Below are 23,587 nucleotides of genomic sequence, written 5' to 3'. Positions count from 1 at the left end.
GTAATAATAAAGGTAATTTACAAATCCTCTCCTCAGAAAGAGGGGAATGGAAGCAGTGTTTACGAACTTGTCTTACCAGTTTGTTGGTGTACCAAAGTTAGTAGTTCTTAACGAACCGTTCGTCTGGGCAATTTCGCCATCGGTTAAGATTCGAAATGGCCGAAAATAGTTCTGTTTGGAGAAGTCTTAGCATAAAGGAGCCACGAAGAAGATAATTGGAGTGTAGCTGGTCTTGCAGGGTGCTCTTATTGTGCCTCGTGAACTTTCCATCTCCTGGTAAGTTATGCATAAACTAATTTAGATCTTTCTTAATGTTTGCTCTACATTTGTGGCTTCTTGTTTTTGCTGGTTGGCTTGCTCAGTGATGGCGCAAGAAAAAAATGAACAGGGAGGCAGAAGAGTGTTTACAATGCTTCCTGGGGTTGTCTTTATTTAATATACACTAAAACACAAACAAAAAATGCTTTGGGATAAAATATCCTCTATTTAGAGGAAAGTTGCTTAAATCGCACCGGTTCCCAAATCGGATCACTGGTCTAAAAACCAGTGAATTGATGAACATTGATAAAATCTAGCGACTGTGTATGAAACATCACACATGCCCAAGAACACCGCCTGTCAGCTGTGGCTGTTGGTGAAGTGATAGGCGTTGTATGTGTATTTGAAGAAAACACCTGTCCTTCATGCTATTTGTTGCACCTTTTCATAAAGATATAAGAGACGAGTGGGTTATATATTTTTAAATTTTTGTTATTTGTCCCATTTGTCAATTCTGTTAGATTAATTTTAACCACATTCGCATTGTGACATGCTTACGAAGTGAGGCAGGGAATTATTTTAATTTCAAAATTGCGGGAGCTCCTTAATCGCTCCACGATGTGTCTGGCCAAATGGCACCGCATTCGCTACTAAAACTCTACGAAGATTCGTGTTTGTACAGAAACAGGGTATTTTATCCTCATCGGAGGCAAAAAGCCACAGAAATAAACAGATGAAAGAACTCAAACAACAATCTGCATCTCCATCTATATTTCAAGATCTCAAGACTACCAAGAGAGAGAAGAAAAGTTAACTATCAGAAGAGAAGAATTCTATGAGGCCTACAATTAGATCTAAGAAATTTAAATGTTGTGACCAAGTTAAAGCCCAAGCTGAAAATTACACACAATGGTATTGCTTCTTATGCGAAGAAACTGTGGAAGATAACATGGTGCAATGCATCAAGTGCAAGAAATGGGTACACGATTCTTGCTCTGGCATCTGAAACGAGTAAAAGCATTTATACATTTGTGATGTTTGCTGTTCAGTGCTGTGTTTACTTCTTCCAGCTTCAAAACTAATGTCGAGAATACGTTTACTTGTTTATCATTTTCCATTTCTTATTTCTTATGCTGAAAAACTGATATATCATATATGTTTGGAATGATTGCGGCTCTAAATAAACATACTGTCAATAGAAAACTTGCCTCTGTATTTTGTAGTCTTTCAGCCTTTGAAACTTGTTCTTTCTCAATATTTTAAACAGCGGTGAGATTGGGGCTCCCTGTGGTGCGATTTAGGAGACCAGTTGCCTAAATCGCACCATTTGCAAGGGTATGGAATTTCATATTTTCCTGGTACTTCCAATTGAAATAAAATCTTCCAAAGAGACATGATGAGAGGTAAAAGTTCCCTTTACAAGCTGGTATATCAAAAACTTACGTCACGTCACTTGTTTTGCAGCTACACCCATTTATTTGAAAACTGGTTCGATTTGGGCAACTTTACCCTATCTAGTTTCTTTTGTTCGTTTTGTTGACGTTCACTTGGTACTCCGATAGGCTAAAGGGAACTGGGGTTCGGGACAGTTCCGCGCCGAACATTTCCGTGCAAGTTAAAAAAACGGACTTTTGCGCGCAGGGGTGGGAATGAAGGGGTGCGAGTGAAGGCTATCCCTCTCCCCATCCAGGTTAGGTTTTCCTTCACGGATAATTTCGCGCAGGGTGACCCTTCGCTATAATTTTGCAAGACACTCTAGTCCACTAGTCGGCTATACAGTTACCAGGGATCACCACGAGATTTAGGTAATTAATTGAACTCTTATCTCTGATGTACACGTCATATGCTATTTAGGGAGTGTCGTATACTGACTCATGCTGTGCACTAGACCTGATTATTGTTAATTATCTATAGTTAGTTATTTTGCCACATTTTCTAATTTTCACTCTTTATCTGTCTAACCCCCCTCCCTACAACTCCTTTACTGGGATTGACAATATCCCGGAGGCTCGTGTTTGGCATGTAATTGTAATTCTATCACACACTAAAAAAATTCTTTTACCTTGGAAATTTGGTCTGGTGTTCGCTTTGCGTGAAACTGTTTGAAATGAATGGCAAAATGGTGGACAAAATATCGATGTCTACCATTTTTTGAGATATTCGAATCCTGTTTTTATTATATATATATATATATATATATATATATATATATATATATATATATATATATATATATACAGGGAGGTTATTTCAGTCGTTCACCGCCAGAGTGACGGCCGTTCAGCGGGCTCTTCATGCAACAGGTCCCGGCAAATTGCATTCAGGAAGTCCGTAACAGAAACCGCTTGTTTTGTAATGTTTCCACTTTTCACAATTACAGTTACAATTACAATTGAAATAAGCACGTACCTTGTCGCAAGGATGCTGTGTGTGTGTGGAAAAGGTGTCCTCCCAAATACAAATATTTCTGGCACCTTATTTCTGACAGAAAATCTTAGATTAGACATCGTTACTTTATCGTCAGTTGTCAGAAAGGGAAGACAGCATCCCGGCGCATAAAGCAAACCGAAAGCGTAAAATGATATTTAAAAGTAATAATAATGATGATCACTAACCTCCTGTGTTATAAGAGATGTTGAAAATGACCTCCTTTAACAGCAATACAACACGTTTCTTAGGTTCAAGAGATCCTGTCTATCGTAATTCCCTGACCACTTTTCTGCAAGAATTCGTTTTCACGTAATTATCGTACATAAAAACTCTCTGTTCAAGACTATATTTGTTTAACGACATAACTAATGAATGAATAACAATTAACACACAATAAAGCACTGGCCATGAGTAGCACATTACAATAACACAGTATAAGCAACACGTGTACTGATAAACGCAAACAGAAGTGAACATGAACGTACACTGACGTCTGGTAGCCGACAGTGTTGCTAACCATTTTTCGGCAATGTCCCTACAGACGTAGTCAAAATGTCCCTACAACTGACCAAATGTCCCTACGCCAAGTAAAGCGACTAAAAAAATTATCACCTCATGAGCATGCAAAACAGAAGATAAAATATACACATTTACTTACCAAATCTTTCTGCTCGGTGCTTCCACAATTAATGAAGGAGCGAATTTACATTTGCCTATCCTAACTTAACCTAACCGTACCTGGAAGCGGCCCCGGCGCCTACCCAGCGTCGAATAACATGGGTACCTGGGGGGTAAAGGCGGTCAGGGGCGTGATGCTGATCACATCACCCCCACTCACGACCGGATCAAGAAAGTGTGGGGCGTTACCCTCCCACCCCCTATACGCCTTCATGGCGTGGTGCTATGCACAGGGGAACACTTTACCTTTTTTGTACCTGAATGGTTCGTGGGGCTATCCGTCAATGGTTTGTTGGGCTACCCGTTTCTCGAGCCCAAATTTTAACTATGTTTGCCTTGCCTAACCTAACTTAACCTAACCTTACCGAGAATGCTCAGTGGGGCTATTCCTGAATGGTTTTGCGGTAATTGTGATTACGAACCGATAAAAAATATTTTTTTCGTAGCACTTTAACATCATCGAAGACGCCATTTTAGTATCCTGCAATTTTATGATTGATGTAATGTTGCCAAATTTACCTGTAATCAAATCAGTTCTTCTACATCGTGATTGTCGCTGTCACATGTAAGCACGTTCTTTGGGCAATATACTGAAATGAATAAGTTTATTAATTAGCCCTCCTGCACACTCCACCTAACAATCTGTATAACATTAACAACTTTTTTACTGTTCTCTTCCGCTATTCTTACACAATCCATGCTCTCCAAGTATGAAATCAACAGTGTGGCAACGCTGTAGACAGCGTAACTAATTGTAATTTGTTCATATCAACAAATATGGCTACCATACTTGTATACGGAGAATCATTGCGAGAATTGAAATGCTTATTTTACAACTTCTACACGTTAATTAACATTTTTTCCCCCTCACCCCAACATGTTAACTTGAGATAAATCATCACGAATAATTATTTCGTGAGTATAAGACGTAGCATAGAAATTACAGAAGGGTCCGGTATTGTAAATTCTTGCCTTAATGAATAATAGGGGTGTGCGGGACAGAATTTTTTGGGTCGGGACGGGATCGGGACGGTAATTTTTTTAAATCCCGACATTCGGGACTGAAAAATTTGCAATTTCCCGACCAAGTCGGAAAATTTTCGGGACGGGAAATGTTCGAAATTTCCCGAAGCACTGGAAATCTCGAATTTTACAAGTCATTTTCACTTTAAGTGATTGTTTTTGCATTTCTAGAATAAAAACTTACAATTTTCGATAAGTTCCAGAAACTTACAAGGCAGAAAACGTCGAGAATTAACGACTTTTTAAAGTAAAGGATCCCGCACACACCTAATGAATAACGTTGAGTCGTTTACTGTTGATTATGTTATTTGAAGTCATACATGCTGCTGCTGTGCAGAGATAGATGTTGGTTGGTGATGCTGTATTTCCTGCAGTCTTTAACAATTCTGGTCCCATTTTATTTCCCTTTTTTGTTTTTGTATCACTTAACATTGAAAATATTCTTTCTGTTTCCGCTTTAGAATGTGGCAATGTTAGCACTATTTTCGCGAGAGTGGAAATGTTTTCAAAAAGGAACTTGCCTTGAAAGTTTTTGGCAACCGATAACATGTTCCAAAATTCTGATGGAGATTTGTTAGTTAGTTCTTTTTTCTCCTCTTCGCTAAAGTATCCAGATAAACTAATTCATAAAATGTCATTTACCAAGATTGAAAAAAGTACCTACGTTTTCCCTCATTTGGCAAAATCTGGCCCTACGTTCCTACGCGGGCGAAATTTAGTGAAAAGTCCCTATGCTTAGGGACATGTCCCTACGGTTGGCATCACTGCCGACACGTGCAGTATGAATCGCCCTCTCGCGGCTGACAACTCACCCAACCCCCGATAAGCTGCCGGCGCTGTCGCGACAACTGAGGATAAAGTAGCGATGACTAATCTAAGATTAGATGTCAGAAATAAGGTGCCAGAAATATTTGTATTTGGGAGGACACCTTTTCCACACACACACAGCATCCTTGCGACAAGGTACGTGCTTATTTCAATTGTAATTGTAACTGTAATTGTGAAAAGTGGAAACATTACAAAACAAGCGGTTTCTGTTACGGACTTCCTGAACGCAATTTGCCGGGACCTGTTGCATGAAGAGCCCGCTGAACGGCCGTCACTCTGGCGGTGAACGACTGAAATAACCTCCCTGTATATATATATATATATCTACTCCAATTTTAGGATATTAGTTGCATTACAGTTCTGTGATAACCCATTGAAACATAGTACGTACTTGGTTGAGGAAGGGCATTTTATTCTAATTCTAATGCATTTTATTCCAGAGAATATTAACTGCTGATAACGATTAACAGGCTACACGGGAAATGAACGAATATCAAGGTATGTGATTAAGCAACGAAAGTATTATATAACTAATTTTTAGAAATATAGATCTTATTTTATCAAAAGTGCTGTGTCAAGTTATATATTAACGCATGAGTAAATAACGATGATGCTTTGTTTAAAGTAATATTATTCTTACTTTGCACGTTTGCAGAAATTTATAATATTTTTTTTTATAAATATACCAGAAAGATTCCATATTTTTTATGGATTTGGAAACCTGGTTATACATACTTGTAAACATTGGATAACATGTAGTAACAGAACTTGTTCATTACATAATTTCCACAGTGTACTTCCGCTTTATATATTTCTTAAATAGGCTCATCAAAAGTATTCAACGACTCTGTCTATGGCCATATCACTCTTCCTCCGATATGTGTTAAAATCATGGACACCCCAGCGTTCCAACGTCTCCGAAACATCAAGCAGATGGGAGTTATGCATTTTGTCTTCCCAGGCGCCTGCAATACACGATTTGAACATGCCTTGGGGTGAGTCTGCTGCTCTAATGTATCTGCATTTACATTCTCTCCAATAAGGTTTAGATATTTCGTTAACATTTTAGACAGTCATTCTATTCATTATGTTAAACTTAAGGTTGTGCATTACACGAAGGGGTGATAAAGTATCAAATGTCAGTATAAGGTCACATTAAAGTGAAATACTCTTATCACTTATTTCACGTGTAAATGTTGTGGAAAAGAATGTTGATAAATAGTTTATTTTAAGCGTGATTTAAAGAGTGATTTACATTTATAATTTTTGACCATTACAACCATGGTTTCATATTTTTATTGAAATCTTCATTTTTCATTTACATAGACGAGTGACATATGACTCAAAGGGCAATAAGAATTGCCTTCACATTTCGTACGAAATATTTTGTTTTCTCGTTGTAACATCATTGTATTCTGAAAAAATCTTCAATAGGCTTGCTTATTTGTAACAGAACAATAGTATGACCAATAGTCTGCAGTCCACTTTTCGTGTCGTTGCTTGTATAAATTTGTACAATTCCGTGGTATTTTGACAAAATGGCAGAATTCGAGGTTCCAGAACACATTTGAACACTACCTTTTTCCTCATTTTTTTGACATTGCAGTTAGAACATAAATACCACGTACCTACTTATATTATTGAAGTGTGACTCGTTATTAAACTTGGGGATCGTTGAGTCACGAGGGATGTAGCTAATTATGCAATGCGAGAGGTTTCCATTTTCTAACTTAACTAGCGTTGTCCGGGTGTTTAATGAATTCTAACTATAGCGTAAAATGTAACTATTTTTATTTACAGGTATTTAAAAGTATAAGTATAGTACACAAATTGTAAAGTAATATCCTTTACAAATTCCTTATAATATAAATCTAACAACAATTTATGAACAAGATTTTAGTTTCACCTCCAAGAGCAAGAATAAATAAATTGAACGGCATTGGGAGTGTCACTATTCATCTTATCCACCCCGAAAACTATGGATTCCACACTAATATTGGTCGTTTTACATGTCACCCCTTCCCACCCCCACCCCTAGGGGTGCCAAGGGTGTCTTGGAGTTGAACGGCATTTGGAGTGTCCTTATTCATATTATCGACCCCGAAAACTATGGATTCCACATTATATCGGTCGTTTTACATGTCACCCCTTCCCACCCCCACCCCTATGGGTGCCAAGGGTGTCTTGGAGTTGAACGGCATTTGGAGTGTCCTTATTCATATTATCGACCCCAAAAACTATGGATTCCACACTAATATCGGTCATTTTCGATTATTTTTACGTCACCCTCTTCCCACCCCTTCCCTAGGAGTGCCAGGGGTGTCTTGGAGTTGAACGGCATTGGGAGAGTCACTATTCATCTTAGCGACCCCGAAAACTGTAGATTCCACACTAATATCGGTCGTTTTCGATTATTTTTACATGTCACCCCTTCCCACCTCCACCCTAAGGGTGCCAGGGGTGTCTTACCCCCAGATTATTTCTTTCGAGATTGCAAGTGATACGAGTTCTAAGTTTGGTTGAAATCGCTCCAGGCGTTCGAGAGTTATGCTGGAACAAACACACATACATACACACATATATACACACATATATCCATTTTTATATACAGGGTGTTAATAAAGATTGTTTCCAACGCTTAGGAGGTGATTCTACAAGTGAAAATAAATACAAAAGTTCATGTGAAGAAATGCCGAAAACGGCACTCATTCGGAGTTATTGAAGTGGGAAAAAGTGGGAAAATTATGTTTACAAGGAAATAGTGGCACAACAGCCAACCATATGACCGCGGCGAAGGGCGTTCCACAAAGAAATGCGGCATGCTCTATTCAAAAAAGCACATGGCAGATGTGTGAAGTTGATGCGCAAGGGATTCCCCAAAGGAAGCGAATGGGTCTGTTGAAGTCATCGGGGTAGGGAAGGGTTTAGCGAGATGTGTTATCCACGGAAAGTGATATGTGGAGACTGACAGCTAAGAAGAAAGCGAATATCCGTAGTGGACATCACCATTACGTAGAACAACAAAAATGGTGGTGGTGCTGCGCTAGGTTGCATATGTGTCGACATGTGCCACTTTTTCCCACTTCAATAACTCCGAATGGGTGCAGTTTTCGGCATTTCGTCACATGAAATTTTGTGTTTATTTTCACTTGTAGAATCACCTCCTAAGCGTTGGATTGGATTTATTTGTTGTTTTAAGTCCACTTTATGCACAGTAAGGTTCATCAGGACTGGACCTACAGTTTAAAGTGGGATCCGAATCACTATGTGCCTCCACCGGGAATCGAACCCGGGACCCTTTGATTATAAGGCGACGACGCTACCACTGCGCCATCGGGGAAGCCTCCTAAGCGTTGGAAACGAACTTTAGTAACATCCTGTACATAGAGAAGAGATTTGGCCTATTCTGTCAAGAAGAGGAAAGAAGAGGAATACCGGAGCGAAGATCTCTCCACACTTACCCAGACCAGACCGTGAAGAAGATCGACGTAAAGTCCTGGATTCGAGGTGCAACTTACTGAGGCGTCTCGCGCCTTAAGTTATACGCCGCCTCGAACTGCCACGCTTTACATACTCACTATACTTGATGAATTCTTATTAACAACTCAGCCTTAGTTTTACATTTCAGGACGTTTTATACTGTTCTCTACATCCTTTGTTTCTGACCCTCGACGAGAGGTAAAAGCCTCTATCTTCCACGGAAAGTACCAAGAGGAAGTGAGATCGAGATTACATACTCAGCGGTATGCAGTTATAAGAATAGTCTTGTTCTCTGCGGTATGCAGCATTGTCGTTGAATGGTCGGGTTGATGGTCAATGTGGAGAGGTGGAAAAGTAGAGCTTTCCAGATTTTGCTCGGTAGCACTCTTCAATATGTATGTGCATGTGGCATATAATAATCGTTGTATAATATCTAGAATAATTGTGCTACAGCCAAACTTTGTAAAGTGATCAATCATTATTACCAGTGCTGAATTAATGATTTTATTGGTTCAGAAGAGAAATGATGATGAACAGAGCAACAATTATGTTAAAAATTAGAAAAAAATCGAGTATGAATTTCTTTTATCAACTCAATGTTATTGATAAACTGACCAAAATATTCTCCCTTTTAGAGTATGTTTCCTCGCTGGTAAAATGGTTGACGCATTGAACGCAAATTCGGATGTACAAATCACAGATGAGGAGAAAGTGTGTCTACAGATAGCTGGACTCCGCCAAAATTTGGGGCATGGGCCATTCTCCTACATGTGGTGTCGAGTAATCGGAAATAATGATTACGATGTAAGTAGTCTCTTTACATAACGGCATTAGTGTATCATTATTCAAAATGTCATAATTAAGTCATATGTGTTTCCATTATAATCTATACACATTATGTAACAAATTTAGAAGGTTAGATATTCATAGAATTATACTATATCAGTGAACGATTTGTACAGCATATGATCTAATGAACGAAAATAAATTAAAAATAGATAGTATTAAGAGGGCGATGCCTGCTTTGGATTTGTCTGTAGATCTGAATAAGGACTAAATCAAGTTCCATATCTTTTCAACTGAATTATTTGCAAAATTACTATTACTAGACAAAATCACTTCAAACCAATTAAACCAATTCTCTTTCCAGGACGTGAAAGTATCCTTAAACATTTTCGACTACATGGTAAACCAGAATGGATTCCTCAACGAGTTGACTACAGAAATCCAGGGCTTTCCTTTCACCACGAAGAGAGATTTAATCAAGAAATTGATCGAAGGTGTGAAAACCTCTGAAGAGCAATCATACAGAGAGAAACTCTATTTGTTTCAGGTAAGAGAGAAGAGCACCAACTATTCTTTTTGGAAGTTCAAGTAGGGAAATCAATTTCATAATGGCCACCTTCTAAAATAATTGTGTTACATCCGTGGAATTTATCATTGAAAATGTCATTCGCCAAATATAACAATATTTTTGAAGGATTATCAATTCTAGGTTCGTCATTTAAAGCTTATTTGATGATTTTTGCCATACATCTTGGAATCGAAGTCGCCATCGAATTTAAGCCGAACCTTAAATATTGCTTCAACTTTTGAGAAAGAAAATAATTCCAATTTAAGTCACACAGATGCACCAAATACCGATATTCTATTACCGTACTTTTACATTTATATTATTGTTTCATTTACCTTTCACAATACTGTAATTTCCATTAGCATTTATATTTAGCATTTGAACTATCTATACACCATATTACACTAATACCGTGCTATATTTATATAAGGGTTGCTCAAATGAAAGTGAGACTCTTGTTTTTCTTTTTATAATGATTTATTGGTTGGAATATATGAACATACAGGAAGTAAAAATGACCCACGGGTAAAATATCCTCTACACATAGTCACCTTGTCTTTAAGCAAGTGTCCCAACGCGTCAAAAGGGTATGGATACCCTGAGCGAAGAACGTCCGTGGTTGACTGCGTAACCAATCTTCAACGGCGTCACGGACTAAGCATCGTTGGCGAACCGGCGACCCTTCACACGTTTTTTTTTTAAGTGGCCAAAGATGTGGTAGTCGCAGGGCGAAAGATCGGGGCCGTAGGGAGGATGCTTGAGAACTTCCCAGCGGAAATGCCGCAGCAGATCACGGCACACCTGTGCAACATGAGGGCGTGCGTTGTCGTGCAACAGAAGAACCCCATTTGACAACATGCCTGGTCCCTTACTCTTGATGGCCGATTTCAGTTTGTTTAGGGTATATTCAAAATTGAATAACTGCTCGCTGGCCCCGTTTGGACAAATCCATGTTGTGAATGTGCTTCTGCACATGTAAACAGCAGACTGCGCCGTCAGACCATACCAGTCTGCTTTCTTACATACAACGCCACCTACCAGAGCCAACACAAAGCTCTGCGTTAGTTAAGCTACGATGCTACGACAAAATCTTAGTTTCATTTGAGCAACCCTTATACATATATATTCGAATCCAAGACGCCGTCGAATCCAAGGTGCACCTAAAATTTCAGCATCCTGAACCAGAAGAAAATGGTGCGTTTTAGATCCGAAGAAATAAAGGTAGTTAACGTGGTAATTTATTCACTGTTGATTCACCTGTACTGCAATCCACATGAAATCTTTGCGAATGTAAATGATTTTTATTTTTTATTAATTTTAAAAAAATATTGATCTCTTTGTTCTCTAATTTATTGTTTTGCACTTGTAAGTTTGCTAAGTTCAGGAATTAGCAGTAGTACGGTACATTTCATTTCTGTAAGTGAAATGAAAGTTTCAAATTTAGAATCAGATTTCAAGATTCTAACAGTACATCAACGAAGTGACGAAAACTACAATATTCATATTTTTTGCAAATTGTCTGTGCACATACAGGTATTCTAGAATTACTAACGATAATATTGTGTTTTTAGTATTTAGATACATAGCTATGTCCTCTAAGTTTCAATACATATCAAACACATCGTGTCTTAATGAGGATACAGGAACAAATCAAATAATCTCTAGGACATTTTAGGAATCATATTAGAAATAAGTATGCAGTGCAAGTTATGCTTTTAACCTCTCCAATGATATACGAGTATCATGCATGTTGGGAGACGATGACAGTGTTTTAACTATTGTCTTTAGCTTTTTGAGAAGAGCGAGCCTCTTCTACTGCCTCTGAGGAAGTTTCTTGTCTCTCCTTACCTTTTTAAGTATTGTGTTTGTCCTGCACAGGTCCCTTTAAAACCTTCCAATATTAACATTTTTAAACCCCTTTTTTAACTCTCAGGTAAGAATTTTGGATGAGGGATATTGATAGCCGCAAAATAGCCACATGTGCAGACACACCACAAAAATTTAAATAATTTATTCATTTCAAGATATATTATAAAATATGGACATCCTCGAGATTTTTCCCAGGGAGGGAAAAGCAAGGTGTTCTTTTCCGGGTGGGAGGTGCAAGCGTGACATATTTCCGCCATAACAGTGTTGCTCCCTTAAAAAAAATCTTTCAGTTTGAATTTATCATGTCCCTGCAACGTCAGTACGTTTGAGTTGCTTCCCCTTCTGTATAAAAGCTTCTACATTATTCATATTTAATTGAAAGTATCATAACAGGAAAATGATCTTGGCTTATCTAATTGTAATTAGTTTTGTTGTTCTACTGTTTTCTAGCATGAGCTTGTTAGAAATTCTCAATTTCAACATTGATTCACTATATGTGTTGAAACATAGAGGGAATAACGTTACATTTCTGGTTATTAAAACTACATTGTTGCCATAAATCTAAACACATAGTGGTTCGGATCCACTTGGAACTGTAGGTCCAGTCCCGATTAGCCTTACTGTGCATAAAGTGTACTTAAAACACAAACTCAATCAATCAAGCAAAGTCATTAATCTAAAGTTTACTCTTTTAAAAACTTTAAAAGACTTAATTAAATGGAAATGTAGGCCTTTTATTGACTTTTCAGGTGGTCGCCAATAAACAGAATGTAATCGACGTTAGCAAGTGGGACTTTTTCCTCCGCGACGGATTGCACCTAAACCTGAAGACGACCTTCGATTACAGAAGGCTTCTGGAATTCTGCCGAATACAGAGGGTACCGGACGGCACCATGCAGATTTGTTTCAGAGCCAAAGAAGCCTACAATATTTACGAGATGTTTGTGAATCGAGCAACACTGCACCACAAGGCTTATCAGGATCCGGTGAAAATCTGTATTGAAGAAATGTAAGTATTCCTATAGAGAATCGCGATAAGAGTCCTCTTTTGTTCAAGTATCTTTAATGAGAGTTCTTTTCGGTGTGTCAGTTAGGTGCTGGCACGGAGAGCATTTAACATGTGTGCTATTAGCAGAACAATCGTGGTTTAGTGCTGTACAAGGCTTTTTGCTTTTCTGTATCTCATCTGAAGTGGTTATCTAAAAGGAACCGAGCATATACAGAGCAGATAATGTCTGCGATATATTTAAGATAGGCATGAAGAGTAGATTAAACTGCCAGCAACAGTACATCCTTATTTTTAAAGATGTTAAAGCAGCTGATAAGATATTATCTTATCAAAGATTCTTCTTTACAAACATAATATAAAATGATGTGGGAATGAGATGCGAGAAGACGAACGTCAATTCATATCTCCCCAACAAGTGCTTTTCTTTAGGTAAGAAGTCGATTCCCTTTATCGCTTTTTTAGCCTTCTACTTCGAAGTCGTGACGCACTGTCAGCAATTGGATATTCTTCGCAGGAAAAAAATGCCAATTGACGTGCTAATTTTAGTAACAAATTAAAGTGCATCAACTGCTAATGGTGCACTTTGGTGCATCAAAATACACAGCTCTGTGTGATGCACTAGAATGCATCAATTGAGGTGATCATGTCAGAGAAGTAAAAATTGCATTTTTAACGCTGTATAAAGGATTTCTTCTCAGAGAAGAGTAAGCAAGTTTCTTTCTTCTCCAAAACAGAGCTACACCCTTAAAAACACTGAACTGGAAATTATAATGTTCCTGTGATGCTCTCGTCTATCACCTAACCAATGTATGGACATAAAAATGAAATTTATATGTATGAAATATGTAAATTTCGCGTAACATTCATTTACCACGAGAGAGGGGGAAGTACCGGTACCCTTCTCTTCTCCCTTTTCAGGACAGCACTGTATATTTTATCTTCATATATTTTTTTCTTTGAATTTCTACTGTAAAAAAATGGTTAATTTGTTTCGTACTTAAACATGTACTTAAGGTAGAAGTTTTTTCACGGAAGAAGTTTCCGTTCTATTAAAATGAAATTTACTGTTTGACATTTAAATCCTCATGCAATTTTACACTTCTTCGTCGTGGACAATAACGCGTCCTTCCTTAGCTACACCAATCCATTCCTTGAATTATGTGGGTGGTTCCAAAATGATCGACGCTACAATTTTTTCTTCACACTAAAAGTGAATTTTTAACAAAGTGAGTACACGTTATATTAGTGGTATCCCCCGTCAATGCCTATGCACCTTTGCCATCGTTCCGGCAGTTTTCGTATTTCCGCAGCAAACCGTTGTATCCCGGCACCACTTCTAGACTGTCGAGTGAAGTTCGTCGTTGGAGATAATTTTTCACTACGCACCACCTCTTTCATTGTATCGAACAGAGGTGCATGATCTGGCGAAAATGGAGCATGAGACACAACGGTGCACCCTAGTCACGGTGGCAATGGTGTGGTGACTGCTGTGTTCGCGCATGAAGTCCGACATCCAGCAAGACACGGTTCTGCGACTTTGTGATTCTTTCTCGCACACGACTGCTAACCTCCTTTGGATGTTCCAACCAGACACTCCTTTCTTCCAACGTTGTCCATCATTGTCCATGAGTATCTGCTTCCATATTTTTTCGGTTTGTCCACAAATGCACCTGCACAGATAATGCAGCACTGTTAATCCTGTGTGATGAAGCAACGTCAACTAGTGACAATACGTGGCACTATAGCTTACCTTCACACACACACACACACACACAAACTGCTATGTTTGCGAAGTTATGGGGAGAGTGCCAATCATTTTGGACGACCTAATTACTTGTATTTAATCATCAGATAACTAAACATTCTGAGTACAATAAATGTTTTCTCTTGTAGGCTCATCGATGCGTTTCGAAAACATGAAGCAACGTTGCCACCAGAGGAGTAAGTTTTACTAAGTATTTATAATATAATAATAACTATTATAATTAGAAGTGTAATGAAAAATTACGTTGAAACTTAGAACTATCTATGAGATTCAACAACAACAAAGATCCTTACGTAACCTTCAAAACCTACGTAATTTCCAAAATAAGAACTTCATTTTAATTTTTATTTGTCTTTGTTGCTTCCTTTGCGTTAGATTAAGCGGTTCGAAAAAATGAAAACTTGTGCGAACAACTAAGGTAGCGTTATCGCTTTGATTAGAGTGCTGACTCTGAATTACGATTTTTGGTGACTATATCTAATCATTTAATTTACTTTTAAATCATTTAATTTACTTTTAAATGTACGAAATCGCTACCTCAAATTCAACAATTCACCGGAATCAGTAGTCCGATTTAGACCTTTCTTCACTACACCATTCCTGTAGAATCCCTCCAGTTTATTTCTTCACAGACCGTAAATTACATAATAGTAAAATATATGTTTACTTGTTTTTGTATTCCCAGTTACTCTTTGAACAAGAAAAGATGAAGGACAAGAAAATAACTTCGATATATGAAAGCGACTTAACCTGATGATTTACAGATTTCAAATAAATTTCTTCCATTCATCGGTAAAATTTATTGCAGGAATATATTTGCACAATGCTTACATGATTTCAAGTGTAGTGTTAGTTGAAAAGTATTAATCAGACATTATACTCAAGTTTTGTAAAGTCATTTCGAACAGAGGTTGAGCAGTTATTGAATATTAGTTGCACGGTTTTCAAACTCGAAACACTGATATAAACACCTTTAGAAGACTAAGTTACTTGTTGGCACCTTTTTTTAATATTTTTATTACGAAAGAAAATATGTAGTATTATTGATTGTAAAAGATGTGATGTAGTACTGCTCGAAATACTTACAAATATTAATATTTGAAGGTTGAAATAGATCAATTCCTACTTAGTAATTCCAATAGAGGCAGGAATTAATATTAAATTCTGACGGTTCCTTTGAATTTGAATTACTTCCATGTGCAGAAAATGGAGTGAGATATCCATGAGGGTACAAAATGTGGAAAATGGAAATCGCCAATTCGTGGAGGAGTTTCTAAAGTTGACAGATGACTACACGATGAGGGCCGTGCAGGAAGGAGATTCAGAGGAAGTCAAGACAATCCTTAACAGATTATTTCGCAGGAAGCTGTACGAACGGATTCCAGAGCGCCCAGTTCGAATCTCTGCCGAGCAGGTACATTTATTCACTAACTAACTAACCAACTCTCTAGCCTTCTTAAACCGGAAGGTTCATGGCTGCAGCAACACAGGCCTTCCATCTTTCCCTATCTTGAGCAAGTTCTATATACTCTTTTCCATCCCTACCGATTTCCCTTAGGTCCATCTCAACGTTGTCCCTCCATCTTCGTCTTGGCCTTCCTACAGGTCTCTTACCATCAGGTTTCCCAACAAGAATCCTGTAAACTCCTCTTTCCTCTCCCATTCGTGCCACATGGCCTGCCCACCTAAGTCTTCTTGATTTAATAATTCTAATAATATCTGGACATGAATGCAAATTATGTAGTTCTAAATTATGTAACCTTCTCCACTCACCTGTCTCCTCATCCCTTTTAGGTCCAAAGATTTTCCTAAGGATCTTATTTTCAAATACTCTCAATTTATGTTCCTCTTTCAATGTAAGGGACCAAGTTTCACATCCATATAATACTACAGGCAAAATTACTGTTTTGTATATTTTAACTTTTAGTTTCTTAGATATTAAACGAGAAGACAAAAGTTTATGAAGAGAGAAGTAACATGCATTTCCTGAATTAAGCCTACTTTTTATTTCCTCTTTAATAAAATTTTCATTTGTTACTATTACTCCTAAGTATTTGAATTTGGAAACTGGTTCAAACGAGTTGTTATCAATAATTAGATTTTGATTATTACCTAACACTTGGTTTCGGCCTGTAAGCATATATTTAGTTTTCTCTTTGTTAACTTCCAAACCTATCTCTTTAGCAGTTTTGAAAAATATTTTAGCATTATTCTTAATTGTATTCACATCATCCCCCAGTAAGTCTACATCATCTGCATATGCTAACAACTGAGTCACACCATTTAATTTTAGTCCTTCTTTAGTTTCTTTTACCTTCCTAACAGCATATTCTAAGGCAAAATTAAAGAGCAATGGAGATAATGCATCTCCTTGTTTTAACCCATCATGAATTGTAAATTTGTCAGACATATTAATACCCACACGAATTTTACTTTCTGTTTCACTGGTGCATATTTTTATCATACTAACAAGCTTCTTAGGTATTCCAAACTCTACTAATATATTATATAATTTATCTCTTTTGACTGAATCATATGCTTTTTTGAAATCAATGAATAGCTGATGGACATTTTGATTATATTCCCATTTTTTTCAAGTGTCTGTCTGATGTGAAAAATTTGATCTGTAGTTGATCTGTTACGTTTAAATCCACATTGATAATCACCTATAATTTCATTAGCATATGGGGTTAGTCTTGTTAAAATAATGCTAGACAATATTTTGTATGTTTTTGAGAGTAGAGAAATTCCACGGTAATTATTGCAGTTCATTTTATCACCTTTTTTAAACACAGGAACAATTATGTATTCTTTCCACTGTTGAGGGATTTCTTCTTTATTCCATACTAAACAAATTAATTGATGGATTTGACATATTAATGAATTTCCACCATATTTAATTAACTCAGCTGGTATTAAATCAATGCCAGGTGCTTTGTTATTCTTTAGCCTTTTAATAGTATCTATAACTTCAGTCAAGTTAGGTTCTGGAACTAAAGGTTCTGCTGTGTGTACTTCATTTACTTCTGATTTATCTCCTACATGGACATTTAAAAGGTCATTAAAGTAGTTCTTCCATCTATTTAGAATATCGCTTGGGTCAGATAGAAAATCACCGTCTTTATCTTTTATCAAGTTTACTTTAGGTTGCCACCCCTTTCTAAATTCATTTACACCTTTATATAAATATCTAATATTTTTATTTTTGCTGTTTGTTTCAATTTCGTTAATTTTGCTTTTCAAGTAATCTCTTTTTTTACTTCTAAACGTGCGGTTAACTTCTCGCTTTATTCTATTATAATTGTTTAGATTTGTATCATCAGAGTTATGTAACCACCTAAGTCTAGCCTGATATCTTATTTCTATTAGAATATGAAATTCATTATCAAACCATGGCTTACTTTTTCTCGGTTTATGGTATCCTATACTTTCTTTAGCTGCTGATTCTATTGCATTACGTATGTGCTCCCAATTCTTATTTATGTCTGTTTCATTTATATTTTCATCATCATTTAAATCCTGCAAAACATCAAATCTATTTGACAATTTAATTTGGTAATCTTTCTTAATTCTTTCATCAGTAAACTTTCCTGTATCAAATTTTAGAACTTTTAGATTTTGTTGCTTATGGTTTATCACTGAGAGTCTTTCTCTTAATTTAGCAATTACTAAATAATGGTCACTGGCACAGTCAGCACCTCTATGTGTACGAACGTCAATTATACTAGTATGCCTTCTCTTATCAATGAGAATATGATCTATCTGATTATGAGTTTTACCATCTTGAGAAGACCAGGTATATTTATGGATATCTTTATGTTTAAAAGTGGTACTTTTCACAATTAAATTCTTTGAGGTTGCAAAAGTAATCAATCTTATACCATTATCATTACTTAATTCATGAAGACTTTCTTTACCAATCGTGGGTTTAAATGTCTCTTCTTTGCCAATCTGTGCATTACAGTCACCTAACAGAATTTTCATATCATACTGAGAAAATTTATCAAAGACCTGTTCTAACTCTGTATAAAAATCATCTTTAGTATTATCATCTTTATCTTCCGTTGGTGCATGTATGTTTATTAAAATAATTTTACACCACCTACCTGTAAAACTGCATATGATATCCTATCATTAATAAATTCTACTGTTTTAAGAGCCGAGGTAATTCTATTATTTATGAAAAAGCCTGTTCCAAAATTATGATTTTCAGTACCACCATAGAAAAAAGTATAATTTTTAGTTTTACAATTCCCTTCTCCTGGCCACCTAACTTCCTGGACAGCTACTACATCTAATTTATACTTAACTATTTCATTAACTGTACACTGAAATGCCCCAGGCCGGTAAAGGCTCAGAACATTCCAGGTGCCTAATTTAATATCCTTATTCCTAATGTAGATCTTATCCTTAGTCCAGGGACCTCCCAAAGTAGTCCCCACCCGGAGATCCGAACGGGGGACTATTTTACCTCCGGAATATTTTACCTTGGGAACATCCATGGCCTTATATTGCTGTTTGTTGACATGTCTTTTTACAGTGCAGAGTTGTCAGCTCTACGCCTAACCCCCAATATGAATGGAGGAACTACTACACACAAGACAAACACAAACACATTAGACAGCACAATTACTACACAAGACGAACACAAACAAATTAGATAGCACAACTACTACACAAGACACACACAAACACATCACAACTATAACACAATATAAATACAAACACACCACAACTACTACACAATATAAACGTAAACAAACTACACACCACAACTACTACACAATACAAACACAAACAAATTAGACAGTACAACTACAAGAAATATTATTTAAATACATTACACAACGAAACCATATCCCTATATCAAACTGTTACCTTGTATACAAATAAGTAGGTGGAATTTTACTTAATGGCAGATAGTGCAATCAAAAAGTTTCAGTCCAGAGCCGTTTTATGCAGACAATAAAAACTTTGTAAATGAAGGAACTTTATACCAAAAACGAAATTTGCAAGGTGTAGTCGATAGGGCGTCTGACTGCCAGATGTGAAACCCGGGTCCGATATTCCCAGAGTGAATATACCAAGGTCGAAATTTTTCCCAGCCTTGTCCCAGCATAAAGCGGCTCTGGGGCTCACCCAGCCTCAAATAAATGGGTACCTGTGGGCAACCCTGTAGGGTAAAGGCGGCGAACCGTGGTGCTGATCACATCACCTCTAAACTGGCAGATATCGAAGAATGTGGGGGGGGGGGGGTGCTACAAGGCTTCTTGTTTTCAGAAAGAAGCAATTGTTAGGAGATTCCAAGAAGAACTAAACCTACAAGACGACAGACTGTATGACTTGAATGTCATAGAATTCAAGCTTGGTGGAGAACAAGAAAATCCAATGGAAAGAATCGTCTTTTACAGTAGAAGTGGGAGGCAAGTGGAGTCAAAGACCTTGGATGAAGTTAGCATATTCGGTCCAGCGCCGTAAGTTCCCGTTATGAAAGTCTTTTGCAGCAGAGGCATCTATACTGGACGTAAGGCCAACTGGCGGCAGGCCTACTTTTTGCTGCATAGCTCTATCTGCTTCCCAATCGTCTTCGGGGTGTGTGCCTCAATGAGTGTCAACAACCTTAGTTGCCAAGTAAGAGGTGTAGGGGTAACATCGCTTTTCCCGATACAACGTTGCCAAGCGTACGTCTGTTGTTGTCAGTTGTTTTATTGGCATGATTGTACAGTGTTAGCTTGATTTGTGAACTAATTTTCCGTGCTTTGTGTATTATTGCACAACTTTTATTCACTAACGGCGATGATCTTTTCTCTCTCTCTCTCTCTCTCTCTCTCTCCCCCGTTTTACAGTACGTTTGGCAATGGTGTGTATTCGACGCTAATTTGTTTCGTCCCGCCAGGAACTTTCGTGCCTTGTAACTCAAAAATGCCCGATGTCAATCGAAGATATTTCAACTGATCGCTGATTCGTTGTTTCCCAGCCGCCAGTTGGAATTGCGAGCGGTATAGTAACATATCACTTTCACTGTTGAAGCTGTGATGACCCCAAGGCGGCGGTGATAAATATTTCCTGTCTATAGAAGGTATTGGTTGTAGCCAAAGTGAATTCCTAAACCGAAACTAGTGCACTCATTGGCCGTGTAAGAATTTCCAAGTCCCTTTTATGGTTAGGGCTGAGTTGATTAATCGGTGTAGTAACTGCCGCCTGTGGTTTTTAGTCAAGCACGAGGCACTACATAGCTAAACTTGTGTTATCGCGCTGCAATAGAATCACCACTTCTCACAAAGAGGATGCCTGCAGGTGAAATAGTTACAAAAATTACTTGACAATGCTATTTACTTTATGATTACAGTTGTATACATCCAATTTTTAAAATTGTTAATCATATTGTTTCGTTACATAACGAAAGAGCATGAAAGCCTCGCCACACATTTCAGAACTGGTTTAGGAAAAGTCGTTCAATATACTGACCGAGGTCGAAACAGACACGAGGTGCCACACTGTTTCCAACAATGGGCAACAAAGGAAAGATTTTTGAGTTCTCTACACATACTTCTCAAACTGGAACTGATAATAATGAAATTTATAACAACGAATACATATGCATAAAAAAGGATCTTACAAAATTTGGATAACTTAACTGTATATTAAGTCTTCACATATCGCCAATATTGATTGTTGATTATGTTATATAAATATATCAATTTGAATGCAATAGGTAAGTTAACCTGAAAATTTGTGAAAATTCGAACTTACCTAAATATGCGACGCGCTCCAAAATCTACTGCACAACGTTTCTGTTTCCTGTTGTGTATTTCTAGATCGTACCCAAATCGGAAGCTACGTAGGTGTCACATTGTTCTAGACCACAGACGAGGTACGAACACGCTCTTACATATTCTTCCAGTCATTTCTCGATCTGGAAATAATAATAATGACAATAGGAGCAAAAACATAACAACTACAGACACAAAATCCATAAAACATTACAACCCCTCACACAAAATTCGGATCGCAGGAAGTATATATGGTGCTATTCTTGAAAGTCGTATGGTAATAAAATTACCTAACAATGTAGTGTCCTTCAATGAATTTGTTCGACAACTGATGCAGGTCGTGATCGCACCCCAAATAAATAAACCGGATAAGTAATCACCGTTCCCGCTCATGACAGAGAAGTATAGACAACAAATACATTAATTTCTGTTCTACATACTAATAGTAAGTCGGGCAACGTACGTCTGCAAGATATTACAATTAGGAAGAATCGTATAGAGAATAGAATTCGGGCTGAATATTTTGGGTTCACGTTAATTTTATCTTATTCCGTCACTACAGTAAGCATTTTTTCCTAATTTCTAATATAGTTATAAGGAGATTACAAGGGAGAGTCAAGTGAAAAAAATGATTTGTTTTTGGTTCTTATCTATAGTAATTTCTGTATGTAGGGTTGCACAAGTTTGCTGCATTTTAGCACAGACCTATTGCTGATCTACATATATTTTCAAGTTTGAGTAAGTACCTGTAGGTATACCTCAAGAATAAGTCTTTTGGGGTTGGAAGGTCTTTCACCAAGCTGCCTGCGAACTGAGGCCATTGTCGAACTTTCTCCATCTCCTCCATTAGTAAACTTTCTGGTGTGGTAAGCATGTGTAATGAATTTTCACATGCCGAAACATTTCCGTAAGTTTTAGGCTGACGGAAGGCAAGAAAACACTCCTCTTCACTGGTGCAAGTGTGCAGAAGAGGCGCCATCTTTAGAATGACAAAAATGACGTTTTGAAGCTCACTTGATCAGTGTTGAAGCCATGAGATTGTATTGCAATAAGAGTGGATACATCATGTAAATTTGAGCTGTATACACTATATCCTGTAATTTTTGTCGTACTTATAAAGTTTTCATTTCACTCTCCCTTGTAGTTAATAATTTATGCTTCCAAATACTATATCAGTATGCTAAAAACTTGGATGAAGTCAGATTGAAATCAGCATTGAATATATAAAGGCATGCTTCTCAAGAATTACAACAACTTGTCAATAGTTGCTACATTTTTCTACTGCTTCCTAGGACAGCAGAAAATCCTTAGTACGTTTTCACCTTCAAACCAGTCTTGTCACTTCTACGAGACCATAGCAGCTGCAAGAAGTCTCGTAAAGGTCATAAAAATAACCAAGCATTTATTGTCCGAGAGGTTAATGGAAGTATTTTGTTGTGTTTACTGCTCAAAGGAAAGATTATTCAAATTTATGTTCCAGTAATAATTAACTATTTCTCAGGTCTGAGTTGAAGTACACAGCTGTTCAAGTGCTGTACAAGGGCGAGGAAGGGACTCATGCTCCAAGGGAAGTGAGGAACAACGTCACCAGAATACTTACCGGCCAGAATGCTGCATTATAAGTTTTGCACTAGGAGCGTTGCTTTGTTATTCGAATCTCGTCCATATTATTGTGTCTTCATGTTCACTGAACAATGTTGGTTCTTGAAAGTTATGTAAAGACATTAAGAAACACTGTTGAGAAATGACATGGAAATGCGATAGTTGTATTTAATTAATGATAAGGTAACATCAATCCACAGTATACATCTGTATGTATGCTATTATCATGTGAATTATGTATTCTGTATTTCGAGACTTTAATTCTATTTTATGTGATTTTGATTGAAAGTCTAGTTGGAGTGTCAATAAATACGTAGAACATATTCCAGTCCTAAAATACGATCAATTTCATGAGAACAAATTCTCAAATCGAAATCTTTGATTCTGCCCATACAGGTAAGGTTTCATTTAAAGTATGCTCATTGTCATAGGTGCTCCTAAAATTTGTCTCAACAGTATTATTAGCAATAATAATAATACCATGAAAGGAAGACGTAAAGCATACTTTTTGATAATGT

The 23,587-nt window shown here is 37.2% G+C and overlaps 1 protein-coding gene across 1 annotated transcript; it reads left to right on the top strand.

The window, feature by feature from the left end:
• Positions 1-5,699: 5,699 nt before the first annotated feature.
• On the top strand, positions 5,700-23,089 carry LOC145986939 (deoxynucleoside triphosphate triphosphohydrolase SAMHD1-like). The gene is made up of 8 exons (XM_083121402.1): positions 5,700-5,715; positions 6,041-6,212; positions 9,333-9,501; positions 9,848-10,030; positions 12,670-12,929; positions 15,898-16,108; positions 21,513-21,535; positions 22,969-23,089. Exons 1-8 carry the CDS (start codon positions 5,700-5,702, stop codon positions 23,087-23,089), a joined length of 1,155 nt encoding a protein of 384 aa, XP_082977528.1.
• The last annotated feature ends 498 nt before the right edge of the window (positions 23,090-23,587 follow it).

This window comes from Lepisma saccharinum, chromosome 4 (genome assembly GCF_977018435.1).
Source record: "Lepisma saccharinum chromosome 4, izLepSacc3.1, whole genome shotgun sequence".
NCBI lineage: Eukaryota > Metazoa > Arthropoda > Insecta > Zygentoma > Lepismatidae > Lepisma > Lepisma saccharinum.
This window is presented reverse-complemented; position numbering and strand designations above follow the sequence as displayed.